This window comes from Anguilla anguilla, chromosome 15 (genome assembly GCF_013347855.1).
Source record: "Anguilla anguilla isolate fAngAng1 chromosome 15, fAngAng1.pri, whole genome shotgun sequence".
NCBI classification, from domain to species: domain Eukaryota; kingdom Metazoa; phylum Chordata; class Actinopteri; order Anguilliformes; family Anguillidae; genus Anguilla; species Anguilla anguilla.
Window position 1 is genome coordinate 12,024,203 of NC_049215.1, and position 16,166 is coordinate 12,040,368.

Consider the following 16,166-nt stretch of genomic DNA (forward strand, 5'->3'; position numbering starts at 1 on the left):
AGCTTACATCTGTAGCAGCCTTAGTAACCTTGTTCTCCATTTCTTCTGAGCAGTGTGTGGGGGATTGTTGCTTATGATTAATGCAAATACATAACACAGCATGTACAGTCTTATATATCCATTAACCAGCCATTACACACAGGTTATTCATAACAGCTGGGGTAAAATCCAATATTAGAAATTACAACCAACAGGAAATGGCGATACAGTATGTTCAGAGGGTTTTAATGAGCACTCTTGGTCGTGAAGTGTATTATGAGGACAAACCCTGACACTGGCCAAGCCTTGGTCATGAGGTGTATTATGAGGACAGGTCCTGACACTGGCCAAGCCTTGGTCATGAGGTGTATTATAAGGACAGGTCCTGACACTGACCAAGCCTTGGTCATGAGGTGTATTATGAGGACAGGTCCTGACACTGACCAAGCCTTGGTCATGAGGTGTGTTATGAGGACAGGTCCTGACACTGACCAAGCCTTGGTCATGAGGTGTATTATAAGGACAGGTCCTGACACTGACCAAGCCTTGGTCATGAGTTGTATTGTGAGGACAAACCCTGACACCTGGCTAAGCCTTGATCCTGAGGTGTATTATGAGGACAGGTCCTGACACTGACCAAGCCTTGGTCATGAGGTGTGTTATGAGGACAGGTCCTGACACTGACCAAGCCTTGGTCATGAGGTGCATTATAAGGACAGGTCCTGACACTGACCAAGCCTTGGTCATGAGTTGTATTGTGAGGACAAACCCTGACACCTGGCTAAGCCTTGATCCTGAGGTGTATTATGAGGACTGGTCCTTACACTAGCCGAAGCCTTGGTGAAGGCCTGTCTCTGTTCAGATCCTCTTCCTTTGACACCGGGCCAGCTCTGAGTGATGTGACAAGGGGTAGGCTCACCTGCAGTCTCATTACTCCTGGTGCAAGCTAGCCATTCAGAAGGAGAGATCGCATGGCTTCAGATTAGCGCATCGTTGCTACACTTCACAAGTGGCCTAAATGCTCCACGTGCTTCTGTTGCAGTAGCTGTAGTAGTAATTCCACAGCTGTGTTGTCCAGACTATTTTAGCAAGAGTTTCCTTCATAGTCTGGGCTGGGAAGTGAGGCGTATCCGAGCCAGGGCAGAGATTATTTTTGGGGCTTGGCTGGTGTTGCATACAGCTGTGTAACCAGGCCATTAATCTGTCTGAGTTCAGCAGCCATCCTGATCTCATGTGGGGTTCCCTCCAGCCGTGACAGCTGTGGTTTTAAACCCGAAACGGGTTCGAGAATTGGGATGGATGGTGCTCGGTTCCATGCCCAAATCCTGGAAATATTCACCACGCCTTTCCTTTGTTTATTCATTCTTCTCTTGACATTTTCTGTCCAGTTTTTTTGGGTGTCTCTCAGTGTTAATCTGTCAGATGTGTATATCATTGCTAACCTTTTAGACATCTGTATTCAGCTGCGGGAACATGGCCAGCACGCTCTCCCTATCTGAAAGGTCTCACACTTAAATAAAGAAGGGCTGGCTGGGTCAAAACATTTTAAATTCTGTCCCACTCAGTTATCCATTGGCTGTGTCCCAAGTAATTTTCCCTCTTCCAGCCCAAGAAGCAGGCCAGAAGCTGTGGTCCAGGTCTGTGGGTTGCCTGATTTATTGGCTGTGCCCGGTGTCTGTAAAGAAGCTGTGTAAATGATGGCAGCTGGATCCTCGTAGACTGTGGTTTGATGCACAGCTGCTTTCCACTGAGCTCCTGTCTCGCTGGCAGCCCCGGTTTTTGAAACAAAGGCGCGGTGTGACATGGGGATAATCGCCCGCTCGGTGTACGAGAGCCCTCAAGCCGTGGCTGGCCGCGTGTGCTGTTCCTTTATCTGTGTGCTGTTCCCCCATCTGTGTGCTGTTCCTTCATCTGTGTGCTGTACCCTCAACTCTGTACTGTTCCTTCGTCTGTGTGCTGTTCCCTCATCTCTGTACTGTTCCCTCATCTCTGTACTGTTCCCCCATCTGTGTGCTGTTCCCTCATCTCTGTACTATTCCCCCGTTTGTGTGCTGTCCCCCAGCTCTGTGCTGTTCCCTCATCTCTGTACTGTCCCTCCATCTGTGTGCTGTTCCTTCATCAATGTGCTGTTCCCCCATTTCTGTGCTGTTCACCCATCTCTGTACCATCCCGTTGAGCCGTTGGTTCAGACACAAACGAAGAAGGCCAGAGAGGCACAGATGACATAATATCCTGGCACTGGGAGTAGTGAGGGACCGAGATATCAGAGCCAGAGGGGTGATAAGAGCTTGGAGATCAGAGTAACAAAGTGCTTACAAATCACCCCATGGAGCCAAGAGCAGAATGCCTTTTTAAAGACTCAAGACAATTACCCTCTGGGTTTTTAGATGAACCTTTTTAGCAGTCAGTGGAAGTAAGTTATGCCTGCAGAAGAAGTATTTGTTTATTCAGCCTGCATGTCCAAATCTCTTCAGGTGTTTCCTGAAGATTTGACGGTGTGTCTCTTCCGTAAGGGCCAGTGATGCACTGTGCTGCAGGCTGGAGGAGTGCAGTTTGTTGCAGTGCCAGTCTCAGGCTGTAGGTGGCAGCAGCTACATTGTCTGGCATGTGAGGACTGGAGAGAGGGGTGTGTGGCCCATACTCCATAAATAGTCTGACTGGAGCTCTCCTGCTATTACAGCTGAGTGAATGTGACAGTGAGATTTAACCATAGGTCACTGTGATGGAATAAATTCATATTCTCTCTCTCTCTCTTTCTCTCCCATCTCTTTTTTTACTGGTCACCTCAGATGCAGATAATCCACAGAACAGTTGAATGGCAGCATTGTTTCATAGGAAACTGTTTTTTATGGCATTTGGGTGTATTTGTGCCATTTTCCACACTGAACCAGCCAGTGTGTTTGAATGCGGTGGTTTCTGTCTTTCTCATCTCGGGGCTCAGCGCTGATGCTGAGACTGAGGGTCTCATTCTCTCTCAGCAGCACTCAGGGGTCAAACGTTTTCTATGCCTGAGGGCTCAGTGTGTGGTCTGAGGATTTATCAGTACATTCCAAATGAATCAAATAGAAAGTTGTGGTTGCATGTGCTTGTGTCTGTCTGTGTGTGTGTGTGTGAGAGCGTGTGCGTGTGTGCATGCATGTGTGTGTGTTTGCGTGAGTGTGTGTGTGTGTGTGTGTGTGTACATGTGGGTACGTGTGTGTGTGCATGTGTGCATGCATGCGTGTGTGTGTATGTACGTGTGTGTGTGTGCATGTGTGCGTGTATGTACGTGTGTGTGTGCGTGCATGTGTGCATGCGTGCTTGTATGTGTATGTTAATGTTTAGTTATTTTAGCGTTTCCCAGGGGCTGTGTTACAGGGCAGAGGGCGCACTTCGGTTGGTCTCCTGGGGTAAATAAAACTTCCTGAAATAGCCAGTGCAGGAGCAGAGGATGTGCTGAGGGGGAGAAGGAAGGGCTGCAGATTACAGAGATGCTTTAGAAGACTTAACGCTCAGGAACATTTCCTGCACATGCATGGATCTGTAGTGTGAGGTCCAATAGTGCACACTTTCACAGGAACCTGTAGTGTACACTCACATATGAGCCTGTAGGGTACTCTTGCACAGTGGTATGTATTCTGCTCTCTCACATTTTGTTTGTGCTCATACACAGGGCTGTAGCGTGCACTTACACAGGGGGCTCTAGTGCACACTTATGTTAGGGCTTGCCCAGGTAAATGTTTCTGTACATTGCACGGACATTTGACTGGTATAGACTCCTCCACCATTTATGCTCACTGTGTTTGAGCACAGCCATTGATTAAATGTGCACACTGAAGGGATGAAACTAATAGCTCACTCTGTCATTCCATCCCACTCTCCTTCTCTGACCCATTTCCTGGCCTGTTCTTAATGAGCAGTGACCTTACTGTAGGTCTCTGGCCACAAACTAAAATACTTTCATCTTCGAACCATCAGGAGGTCTCGTTAGGTTACATCAGAAGCAAAAGTACTTAATTAAGCGCGTGCTCTTTGTCTCAAACTGAAAGCGCATCAGTATTACAAATGAATTTGTCATGAAAAAAAGCTCAGAGCTAGTTTACCTACTTTGGAAATGGGGCACGGAGGACAAGTTTTCACTTGAGCTGTAACATTGTTTTATTTTCCTATTTGCTCCCTTGGCCTTTTTTGGCAGTGTAAACTTCTCTAGTCATCTTTGATCGATGTGTAATGAGTCACAGCGGTATGATAGGCAGTAGATCACTGTAAGATTTTCATAACTGGTATTGACTTCTTTTTTCTGGAATGATCTCCCTCCAGGCAATTCCCCAGAACTCAGGAACGTTATCGAGTCCTGACTGGGAGAATGGGTACCCTGATTCTGCAGTCAGTAGCTTCTGAGGATTAGCATGAAGCTGGATTTTCACTGCTGAAATGCTGATAGCATCATTTATATACAAACTGGACAGCTCTGTTGAGAGAGGAGGGGGGTAGCTTTCAGAGATAGTGTATTTTCATTTCTCACTCAACAACAGTCTTTCTCTCTGCAGGATAATGTGATGCAATACTTGGACTAAAAAAACTCATATTGTCTCAGCTTGTGCTCTCTGACGTGCACTGAACCAGAGCCAAAGAAATCACGGATGAACCCTGGATCATGCTCAGTCAGCACGGAATGCTTTGTGCTGCAGGATGTGAGGTTAAGCCATAAAAATTAGCAGATAAAAATGTATACAAACCAGTGGTTCGTGTAGTCAACCCCTGGCCGCTTTTCTGTCAGTGTTTTTTCTGGTTGAAAAATAGAAACATTCCGTAATGACAGTGTTTACTGCCATGATGTGTTTTTTTTTTCAACATCATGGCAGCAAAGGTTTGTTTTTCCATTAAAAACATTCTTTTAGGAAAGGGAGTAATACTATAGACTAGTGGGTCGGAGTTAACCCCTGAAGTCACACCAGCCGTATTTGAGCCAGAGTGGGTTTATCTGCATTAATTTCACCGTTCTTTATGGTGAAACTTTCATTTGAAAGTGATATACTGTTTGAAAGAGTTAAAACACACGGTTCTATCTCTATAAATTATTTTACAGTACCAATGTTTTAGCAAAAACGATTCATTATTTTATCTGAAAATGTGTCATTTTCAGGCTCGTGTTTAAAAAGGCGGTGATGCAGAAGGGTTATGGTTTGACTTCAAGTGATGTTTGGGATTGTGGGGGAAATTGCATATGGTGAGGATTGTGAGTATGGAGGCAAGTGTGTTCAGTAAGGGTTATGAGTGAGGGAGGTAAGTGTGTTTACTAATGGGTTGTTGTGAATGTGTGGGTAAGTTGGTTTGGGGGGGGGGGGGGGTTGCTATTTTCTGTTTGTGGAATAAGTGTCTCATACAACAGGAGGAAACGGGCACTTTCCTCTCCAATGTCCCAGGGACCGGCGTGTTTTCACTCCCGTGACTGGATGTCGGAATGATGTCGGAGTTCCCCCATTGTGTTCTCGAAGCAAAAACACAGATGACCCCTAAGAGTGAAACTGGCAGCTGAGGAGTGGCAGGGACGTGCTGTGGAAGCTTTCCCAAAAGTCATTGTGAAGATCAGTTTACATTATTTATTTGCTTAGCAAGCACCATTTTTCCTGAACAAAGTGGAGAGCTTGCATTGTTGTGTATTATCCACTCATGCAGCTGGATATTTTACTGAAGGGATCAGGGTCCAATGCTGTGCCTTCCTCACAGCTGTGGAAAGGCAGCTCCCTCCCTGGGTTTATAACCTGCAACCTTCAGGATACAAGTTGTGCTTTAACAGTATAAATTCCCCATGCAGGAACGATAGAGACCACAGAATGAAGTGTTAGAGGTCTCGAACACGGGGCCAGGTGGCAGGGTAGAGTAAGGTGAAATCATGGTTTTCAGGGGGAGTTAAACTGTCGTCACAGTTTCCAAATGGGGGAGTGGGATTTTTGAGGTTGGGTTGGGGAGGTTGGAGTCAGGAGCAGGCAGACAGCTGTCTCCACTCTGCAGCCTGGGATTGCTAATGCATCCTGGCTCTGGCTGCCTGGGGACTCATTGATCACAGACACAGAGTCTGTACTGCCATTGGTCAGTGGGGTGACCTTCAGATGGACAGCGCAAATCAACTGAAGTATGCACGCACATCAGAAATGTGCACAAGCTGAACAGAAATGCATAAACCCCAAAAATGTGCACATCACACACACAAGCATAAAAAATGTGCACACCTATTATTTTCAGTGAACAAAATTGTCCTTGTTGCTCCAAAATAGCAAAGATGCATTTGAGCAGTCTCTGTTTGTCATCATTCTTAAAGTACAGCCAGCATTCATACTGTAATTCTAGTTTGCTGGCAAAAAAGCCTTTATGTGTGAGCAAACACAGGACGTATGTCTAGTAAGCAGAATTTTTTTTCTTCTTCTTTCTGGTTTGAATCTTGGGCCCCCTGCTCTTTCTGTTGATCTGTCTCTGATCTCAGATCTTTCCGGAACAGTCCAGTCTCTTCCGGTTGGCAGCAGCTGAGCATCAGCTGGGCCAGACTTCTCCTCTGCAGCTGTGGATTACATGCTGACGCACAGCACTGACCCTTTTTCAGAAATATTAAAACCCAAGGAATGGCATGGGAGGTGGGTCAGGGGAAATCCGCTGAGTGATCATGTCAAACATGAAGCTATTTTATGACTGGGTTTTTTGTGTGGTTTTCCTCAGTCAAGTAAATTCTTGCATATCATGTGAGAAGGAGTAAGGGTAAGGCTGATATATTTACTTCTGAAAAGAGTCCATTAGATGTCTGTATGTTTCTCTGGGTCTGGAAGTGCAATCAGTCTCCACTCTGTTTGAAAAAGTATGAAGGATCCAACACACACTGAGGAAATAAGGAAATGTGTAGAAATGCATGTGTGTTTTTTTTTTCAGAAATATTGAAAGTAAATTAAAAATGCTATGGAAAAAAATGACAGCAGTAATGTGTCCTTCGTGGCTGATATTTATTTCAGAATTTTAACTCTCACTTGCTGTTGAGAATCAATTGCAGTAAAGTAGATATAGAATGAGTGTCTGACGCTATGTATGCAAATAGACTGTAGCGGCCATAGTGAGTAATGGTCTGTAAATCCAGAAGGCGCATGGCTGGTTTGAGTGGCTCGTGGACGTTTGGGTGCATTAGTGTGGATTTGCCAGGTAATCCAGGCAGAAGCGGGCATCTGGGCAGCATGACGTCTGGCCTGGCTCTGCTCAGCGAGCTCCTGACTCCGCTCTTATCTCCAGGCCAACTGCTGTGTGTGGCGTGGGACACACTGACTGCCGTTGATAAAGGTTCTCTCTCGCTCTCTCACTCTCACTGACAGACACATGCACACACCTAGTCCCTGCCTTTGTTATTACTTCTTCGAATCATGTTTTGTTTTGTAGCTCCTTGGAAGATTACTCGTTTTATTTCCCAAATGTGCATGAAGTTAGATTCTTTTCTGTGCGGCGTTTTTAAACAATATTTCACAAGTTGTTCAGCGCTTCTTGCAACCCTGCTTCTATGTAGTAAAACGGAATTAATAAACGTGCGTATGTGTATCAGTATCAAGATGAGACATGCTTATATGTGTGATTTATGAACTGCAGCATTCACCATTGCCAATGGTGAATGTGCTAGTTTTCATAGGACACCCTCCTTACAGATAGCTGATGAGGAGTTAATGCAGTTCAGCACATTATTAATATGGGGCTGTAGGGATCATTTTCCCCTGAAAACCTCCTGTTCAGTTTCTCATGGTCTTAGATGGCAGTGAGCCAAGCTATACCAATCTGGCATCTCATGAAGCATCTCAATCTGGCAACCCTACCCAGAAAGTTGATTGTCTATCTCAGGGCCAGTATGTTTTTGTGTGCGTATTGGCACAGTCTGGGTTGGTATGTTGTGAAAGTGTGCATTTATAGAGTATTGGCTGGTAACTTGTAGGAATGTGAATTCACAAAGTGCACCTTTACGACCCCTGAATACCCCAGGGACTCCCCGACTCTCTTCAACACCGAAACACAAGCACGCCGGGGTTCTGAAGCTTCTGGCGAGTACAGCGTATTCAGATGTGCTCAGCTACTGGCAGGGCCCTCTCTGGGTGTGGTTCTGACGCCAGGGGGGTTTTATTGCACAGACTCGACCTGAGGAATGCATGATATCCATAAAATGGGCTCCATCTGTCTAATGCTGCGGGAGTTGTGGGGAGAGACTTTGGAGAGATGAGCGACTCGGAGACCCCTTCATCAGAGGCTGATCCGGAGTCGGTACTGTACCTCTCATTTCACCCTTACATTCAGCTGCTGGGATATCTGCGTGGGGCTGTGTCCAGGCACTGTGCTGATTTGAGAATGTGGTTTTATCGTGGCTTTGTTTTGTTTTCATCAGGGGAATGTTTTCTCTTAGTGTCCTCTTCGTATTGTGCTGGCATTGCAGGGAGCCCAGGTTGTGAGCTCGCTGGTTTGGATTGAGGGGAACTGAAGCTGTTTTGCTTGATTTGCTTTTCGGAACGCTCTAGAATGGGGCAGGGTCTTAAACCTCACACTCAATTGACATTTCATGATGGAGTTTTTAATAACATTCATATTCATGCGGGTGTGAAATCAGAGTTCATCTGGTGGAAAGGAGATGAAACACCTTTCTTGTTCTTCTTTGTAATATTATTATTATTGTTACTTTTTGAATGTGTAACCACTAAATGTGTGGCACTGCTTTTAGTCTAAAATCCTAAGCTTGGCAGGATGCCATTGTTAGCATGTCTGTTGTGCTGAGGCGTAGCTGCCGCACATGCCTTTAGCAGTCCGCCGTGCTGTGCCTGTTTGCTGGCTACATTTAGCACAGGCCTCAGTGTGGCCTCCCCATTACCCAGGGAAAGGCATTCTCCCGGTCAGTAGGCTGAGAGCCTTCTGGCTCTTTCCCCCATCCACACAATTACAGAGCCCTTTAAGCCACAGGCAGACCCAAGCTCATTCGCCTCTGGTTTGTACAGTGGTGAATGAGGCCAGTACAGAGGACTTCATTAGGTTCATTGTCAAAGCGGTTTATAGATTCAGAGGTTCAGATATGAATATAGTGGTTGAGATGCATTGTTTTATTATGCATGTAATTTTCATACATGGTGCAAAACAAACAAAGTATAGCCAGACCATGCCCAATTTTTAGAAAAGCTAGGTGTATGGGAGTTTTCATTGGGGATGGTGGTGTTCCTGCTCAGTTGAATATGGGATTGATTGGTGTGTTAGCATTGTTATGGGTACTGCGTGTGGGGCTATGCTGTAATTTATCGAGTGGGTTTGGCTCAGTGTTTACCCTTTTGACCAGTCTCTCGACGCTGAGGTCTGGTGCTCAGCAGAAATTGCTGTATTGACAAAATTATGTTGGTTTTGATTACCATAGTTAACCCTACCAAATCATTGCACTCTACTGCAAGTGATGCTCAGTAATAATTTAACTCTATCAGTCTGCAGTGGATAAAATGTACTGCATCTGTGTACTATGTTACTCTATCAAAGCTGAATTAACAGTAACAGATTTTGCTGTGACCAGTTTCTTCAACTGGAAAAAAAAACGCTTTCATAAATGTGCGATAAGGATTTTTGCTGTGTGTTACAGAAGGTATGGTTCAATGGTACAATAGTTTTCATTGTGCTGTGTGGTTTTAACAGCAGTGCACCGAGAACAGGGTCTAAAAACTGGTAATATCACCTTAAGGAAGTGGCCTCTCGGTGTCTGAGTGAGGTCACGGTATGTGGACTGGCGCCAACGGCTGTTCTTTAAAGGGTCTAAAATCGCTTCAGTGCTGTGTGTCATCGCTGAGGTGACCTTCCACATGTCCTTGAGAAGGTTTGGTAGGTAGCTGTGTTACCGTGGAGACCTGGATGTGTAGCACGCAGCTGTTGGAAACAGTCCTCCTCCTACTGCCCCCCCCCCCCCCACCTCCCCATAAAAGAAAAAGAAAACTGAAATATCAGCAATGAGAGACTTGAGAGTGCAATGAGTGCTTTTCTCAGTGAGAGACCTCCGTACATATGCTACATCTTATTCTGCATTATAACCCCAGTGATCCAGCCTCGCTCATTACTCAAGTCTTACTCAAGTAGTGCTCACCCAGCATTGAAGTTATGTCAGTGCTTATCTGGGTGCTATCATGGAACTGACTCTTTTTTTTTACTCTGAATGTATCCAGTCTCCACTTTCTCCAGTTGCTCCCAAAGTTGTCTTAATTAAATCTGAGTATCTTCTGACCTCAATTTCCAGTTTCTCTTTGTAGATTATATTTTCTATATTTTTCATATGACGACAATTAGAGTTTGAATAGTATTATTTGCATATTCATATGTTATCATCAATACTGTTATTATCTGTGGTATTAACTGACTTTATAGGTCTTGTGAGGTTATCTGTCTTCTCTTCCACAAGCCTTTTCTGATATGGGCACCATATAATCTTTTATTATGAGATACACCCTGTTTGATGTGAAAATATGGGAGGTTTTAGATGGTGGCATGGCCTTGGTGTGTTATGTAAGCAGAGATTCCTGAGGAGAGGGTGAAAGCACTGCTCTGTAAGTCTTCACTTTCAGAGGAAACCTCTGACAAATTAAAACCAACTGACTTCTTAAAAAGACCCATCATATCTGGGAAAATGATGAGGTTTTTTACTGCGGGTTCAGGTACAGCTTCTTCATTTTCCATGCCTCTGGAAAAAACATTTAATTTAAGAGCAACAGCTTTACAGTCGTTCCATGTTTTTACCTGCCTCCCGAAAGCACATAAACTCAACATATATACAACTGGGTTACATTTAAACTCCAGAATGCAACGTGTTGTACTGATATCATTATCCATAATGATGTCATTATCTTCAGGTCACACAGCTACAGTTCTCAGTGTGAGAATTGATACATGGATGTGCTACCCACAGTTCTCAGCGTGAGAGTTGATACTGTGATGCCTTCAGCAGTGTAATTGTCTTCCTGCAGACTTATTTTCCTGATAAACTGGCTGGGAAACTTGTCCCAGTCCAGAGCAGTCAAGACCTCCTTAGACCTGCAAGTATTACGGAGTCCTTCATAGTAATACATTTCTAGCAGAAAACTGCCATATTCACTCAATGATTGAATCTCCCATTCACTCCTTTGCCAAATTAAAAGGATTGAGGGTGAATCTGAGGAGTGAAGTAATCAGATGGCAGCAGACATACTGCCACACTCGTGTCACTTTGCTGAATCCAGGTTTGGTTGGGAGGCTGTGCTGGAAGAAGTGTGTGTGGGTCTGTAGGGGGCAGTCTTGCTTCTGCTGGACCATAGAGAAAAAACCAATGCCTCTGTGCAGTGGCAGAGACACTGCTACAGGAGATGCCGAATTTCAGATGAGACATTAAACCCCGGCTGATCCACTGTGGCAATTATAGGTTCTATGGCATTTAGTGAAAGATACGGGTGGAATGGGGAAGGAGGGGATTGATTTGGGGGTGGGGGGGGGCAAGTCCACAGGTCATGATATGGCCCAGTAAAGGGAGGAAGAAAAGCAGTACTCAGAAACTTTAAGGAAATCATTGGTTGGAGATATTACCTATGGAAGTACCTGCTTACCTGCCATTCTCCATGTACACAGGGGAGGGGCCGAGCCATGCTTCACTCTTTTGATGCTAACCTTCTCTAAATGAGCAGTCAGTCATTTTGCTCTGGGCCTGACTTTGGAAGATTGAGTAAGAGGATGCCACTCATGCCAGGTGTCCGTTTGTGGGTGCTGGGCAGGTATTGCATTTCCTGTACCGCTTTCACCTTGTCATCCTCTGATTCATCTGCTGCTGCTGATGTGTGTGTGAGTGTGCGTGCGTGCATGTGTGTGTGTTGTGTGCATGTGTGTGTGTTCATGCGTGTGTAAGTGTGTGTGTGTGTGTGTGTTTCCACACGCCTCTGATTTTGTGTGCATGTCCTTGTGCCTCTCTAGTCGTTTATATGTACGCCTGTTTGAGAGAGAACAAGAGAGCAGGAGAGTCTTTCAATAAATTTGAATGCATTTTTGTGTGCTTAAACTGGCTTGTGATGTGGGTCAAAGAAATGAAATCAGAGCAAGCTACTCACTTCCATTAGGATACAGCAGAGATGAGCAGTCAGGGATTGAGGGGGGGAGGGAGTGAGAGGAGGAGGAGGGAGGGAGAGAGAGAGAGAGGGAGTGAGTGAGGAGGAGAGAGAGAGAGAAACTCAGCAGCAGTGCTGTCAGCATCCTCCATCCCTCCCCCTGCACGCAGAGGAGCAGAGAAGCCCAGCCGTGCTGCTCCACAGGCCCTGTCTCCTGGCTTGGGCGACTCACATGCAGCCTGTCCCTCCGGCGCTCCTCTCCGCACAGCCTCAGACTGCCACGCCCGGGGTCCAGCGCAGGATCTGCCTCCTCTGGGGCCGCTGGGTTTTGGAGGGGGGTTGGGGACAGAGGGCGGAGGGGTGCGTTGGGATGGAGAGGCAGTGCCAGGGTGCAGCGGGGAAAGCGGGTCATCGGCTGGCACTGCTGAGGGGACGGTGAGCAGGAGGCGGGCGGGGACGCGTGAGGCCTGGGACGGGATGGGCTGCACCACCAGCGTGGTTCTGTTCGAGGGGCTGCGCACGGCCATCCAGAGGAACTGCAGCTACATCTGCAAGAGCGCCTCCCAGCACGGAGCGGCAGGGGAGGCGGGGCCATCACCCAGCCGCTCTGAGTCCCTCACCTGGGCAACGGCGTCGGCATCGGTAATGGCACTGTGTGTGTGTGCCCGTGTGTGTGTGTGAGAGAGTGTGTGTGTGTGTGCCCGTGTGTGTGTGTGTGAGAGTGAGTGTGCTTGTGTATGTGTGCATGTGTGTGTGTGTGTGTGGGTGTGCGCTTGAGAGTGTGTGTGCATGTGTGTATGTGTGGGTGTGTGCTGGAGGAGATGAGTGTGCGTGCACGTGTGGGTGTGAGTGTGTGTGTACGTGTGTGTGTGAGTGTGTGTGTATGTGTGGGTGTGTGCTGGAGGAGAGGGAGAGATGCAGGTGCGTGTGTGATTTTGGGGAAAGGTTTTTTACTCTTCCTTGTTACACAGCTGCATGGCCGTTCTTAGAAGTCCATAGTCAATGCATTTTCAGCTGTAGGAAGCGTCTTTCTCAAATAGATTTTCCCAATAAATCTCTGCAATCAACTCCAGTGTTTGTCTGAGTGTAAGTGCTCTGAAACTGACCAAATAATTGCAATGTTTTTCTGGGGGCGTTTGTTGAACATCGTACAGTACATATCACTTTCCTGACCGAAAGTAATGGCGGGGCGTGGTAGAACAGATAAATTATTCAAAGATTGCAGGTTAAATTGTTCACTCTACAGATCAGTTTCCCGTACACATCTGCAGAAAATACGCGGTCGATGATCTCTCCAGAGGGAACAAAGCAACCCCAGGTTCTTCTCTAAAACCGGGCTTCTTCTTACTTTTTAAAACATCGGCTGGGGCTGCAAGTTCCATTATGACAGAAAACCGCACCGCGCCCCACGCGCTCCGATCGCGTGCTAAATTGACTTTGAAATGAACTTTTCTCCCCTCGCCCGTTTAACAGCTCGAGGAGTATTTCTCGAGTGCTTAGCGTATTAATGAGCTGCGTCTTCAAAGTGCGGTATTTTTGGCAGAGCCTGAACGGTAAGGTTAAAGCACGCTGCGGGAGACTGGGATAAATTGAAAGGGGTGACATCCTTTCGCAAGCATCCGCGCCGAACCTGCAATGTCCATAAAGCATCGCCACGGTTCCACTTTTGTGGAGGAGACTGCTTTACCGCTCCCTCCCTGGAAATAATGCTGGCTGCGTAATTCAACCCTGTTTCTACAAAATCGCGGCGCTGCAGCGCAAAATCTGCTAGAATGTTTTTCTGAAAGGGATGGCAGAGCGATAACTTCTGAGGAAGCCGATCGCTCCAGGTTTATTCAATTTGTCAGATGATCTTTTAAAGCGATACGAGATACAGACAGTTCCACTGAATCTATGTTTACTGAAAATGCGCCTGGTTGGATGTGGAGGTTAAACGTTGGTGGGCTTGCTGATAGGGGAGTGTTTTTTAAGAGGGGCTGTGCGTTTTTTGGAAGTGTTCCACGCAGATTTAATCAGTTTCTGCTCAGCACCAATTTATCTTTTTTCTCACTCCCAAACGTTTTCCTTTTCCCATGATCCCACATTCCTGGAGGAGAAGTCCGGGAGGCGAACTTAATTTGGCCGGGAATGTGTTTGGGAGGAAAATTTGTATTTTATTGATGGTACTTTGCTTATCTTTGCAATTTCTGGAAAATTACTTGCCTGAGCCGTGCAGCCTGGAAAAAAATCAACAACAAATTAAACATGCAACAAAGATTTAAAGATTTTTAAAATATTATGAGAAATATGTGTTGATATGTGTTTAGGATAATTTGTCTCAGTTTGTTAAAATTATTTCTTTTCAGCATTAGCACACCATTCTCTGTATTAAATACCTGATTAAAGCTGTATCAGGGGAATGTGTTTTCTACTGAGTGAAGTAAATAAGGAAGAATGAAGTCTGGCCATTAAAATGGCATTGACACTGTAGCAGTATGTCCAGTTCCTTACTGGGTGTAGTAGTTGGTTCTCAAATGTGGGCTGGGTATAATGCACATTGTACTGCACTTGTGTTTGTTCTCCTGTAGTTGCTTTGTGTGTAGTAGTAACTCAGGGTTTTGTTGCAGTGCATGTGGGTGAATGGGTAAATTGGTGTGTGTGTGTGTGTGTGGATGGGTGTGTGTGTGTGAATGGATGGGTAGATGTGTGTAGGTAGGTGGGTGTGGTGCATTCATGTGTGTGGGTGTGTGTGTGTGTGGATTCGAGCACATGTGCATGTGAAAGAGGGGACGCACACAGTGCAGAGTGTAGCAGGTCATTCCCAAGCATCACAGAATCTACAGCGTTTCCATGGGAAAATGGCAGTGCTGTCCTGGGTAATAATGTGATCTGCCGTATGCAGTACAGATGCTCTGCAACTTTTATTTTTTTCTGACATTTTTCTGTAAGCTTCCAGTGTCAGATTCTCAGAGGAATAACATGTGCACTACAAACAGTAGTACTGTTTAAATTGATTTGACAAGATTTTGTTTTTTTCAAATATATTTGCTACTTGGCCTCGAGTCAAAGCTAACTGCTTATTTACCATGGACTGTAAATGTAAACAAGCTGATCAGTGCAAAATCAATTACTGGATGAATGGCAAAGGTCAACAGTCATCACTGGACAGAAGGATGCACTCTGTGCTGTCTCTTGTGGCCCTCAAGGCTTGTAGTCATGTGAGAATTTCCTTATTTGTCCTATTATTTGTATTTTTCCTTATTTTTTCCTCATTGTGTGCATATGCATCTTTCTCTCACACTCTCTCACATTCACGCAGACACACACACACACACACACACACACACTGTGGAAACTCACATTTTCCAGAATGTGCTTCCCTGCACTGGCTGGGAGTTTTCCAGAACGGTGAAAAACAATGGCCTGTCTGGGGAAAAAAGAAACCACAGTGCCCTTTTCACAAACTCACACATAGACCCCACCCAACATCCCACTGCCCCCTGCTTTTTCAGATGCATGGACAAACACGTACACGCACATCATGCACCTATTCAAGCATGAACACCCACACACACAGCTGTTGCCCAGCTGGTTTCTCTTTGAAGCCCGCCAGTGAAAAATGAGCTTCTATCTCACGAGTGCAGATTGAGATCTCATAGCTGTTTTTTGGCCTTCATAGCAGCTCTATATCCGCTCTATAACTGCTCTATAGCTGGCCTGCGCAGCCGTGTGTGGTTCTGTCGCTGGGCTCTGTGACTTATCCTCCCTGTGCTGTAATGTCACAGTCCAGCGCAGTGGCTTGGATTGAACTCCCATGCACAGAGGTGCAGCCCCAGCACTGGCCTGTTCCACTGCTGCCCGCCCCCCCCCCCCCCCCACACCGCTGTTCCTCTCCCCCTCACCTGTGTGAACCCCCTCAGTGGGAGAGACTGGCTCAGGCTCTGAGCTTGTGCTGGGGTGAAATGGCCAGTGTGAGGGCCAGAACACGCGTATTTGCTGCATTCCAGTCACACCCTTGCCATTCCCCTGTGGTCAAGCCTCCCGACTACTGCGTCACATAATTACATGATGCTGGCCTCGCCTCTCCTGCCAGTCTACACAGATTTTTTTGGAGGGAGGTGAACTTTTTGA

The 16,166-nt window shown here is 46.2% G+C and overlaps 1 protein-coding gene across 11 annotated transcripts in view; it reads left to right on the plus strand.

Moving 5' to 3' along the window:
- The window catches only part of LOC118214186 (dedicator of cytokinesis protein 9-like), a 100,110-nt gene that overhangs the window by 17,689 nt on the left and 66,255 nt on the right, over positions 1–16,166 (plus strand). For 5 of the 11 annotated variants that reach the window (XM_035393866.1, XM_035393871.1, XM_035393872.1 and 2 more), the window contains exon 1: positions 12,195–12,698. The exons of 3 other annotated variants lie outside the window; for them this stretch is intronic. In XM_035393866.1, coding sequence (XP_035249757.1) covers positions 12,534–12,698 — 165 coding nt within the window. In that variant the 5' untranslated portion in view covers positions 12,195–12,533. Of the gene's footprint in view, positions 1–12,194; positions 12,699–16,166 lie in introns of those variants that run through there. 3 more of the 11 variants (XM_035393868.1, XM_035393877.1, XM_035393867.1) reach the window with 1 other exon arrangement.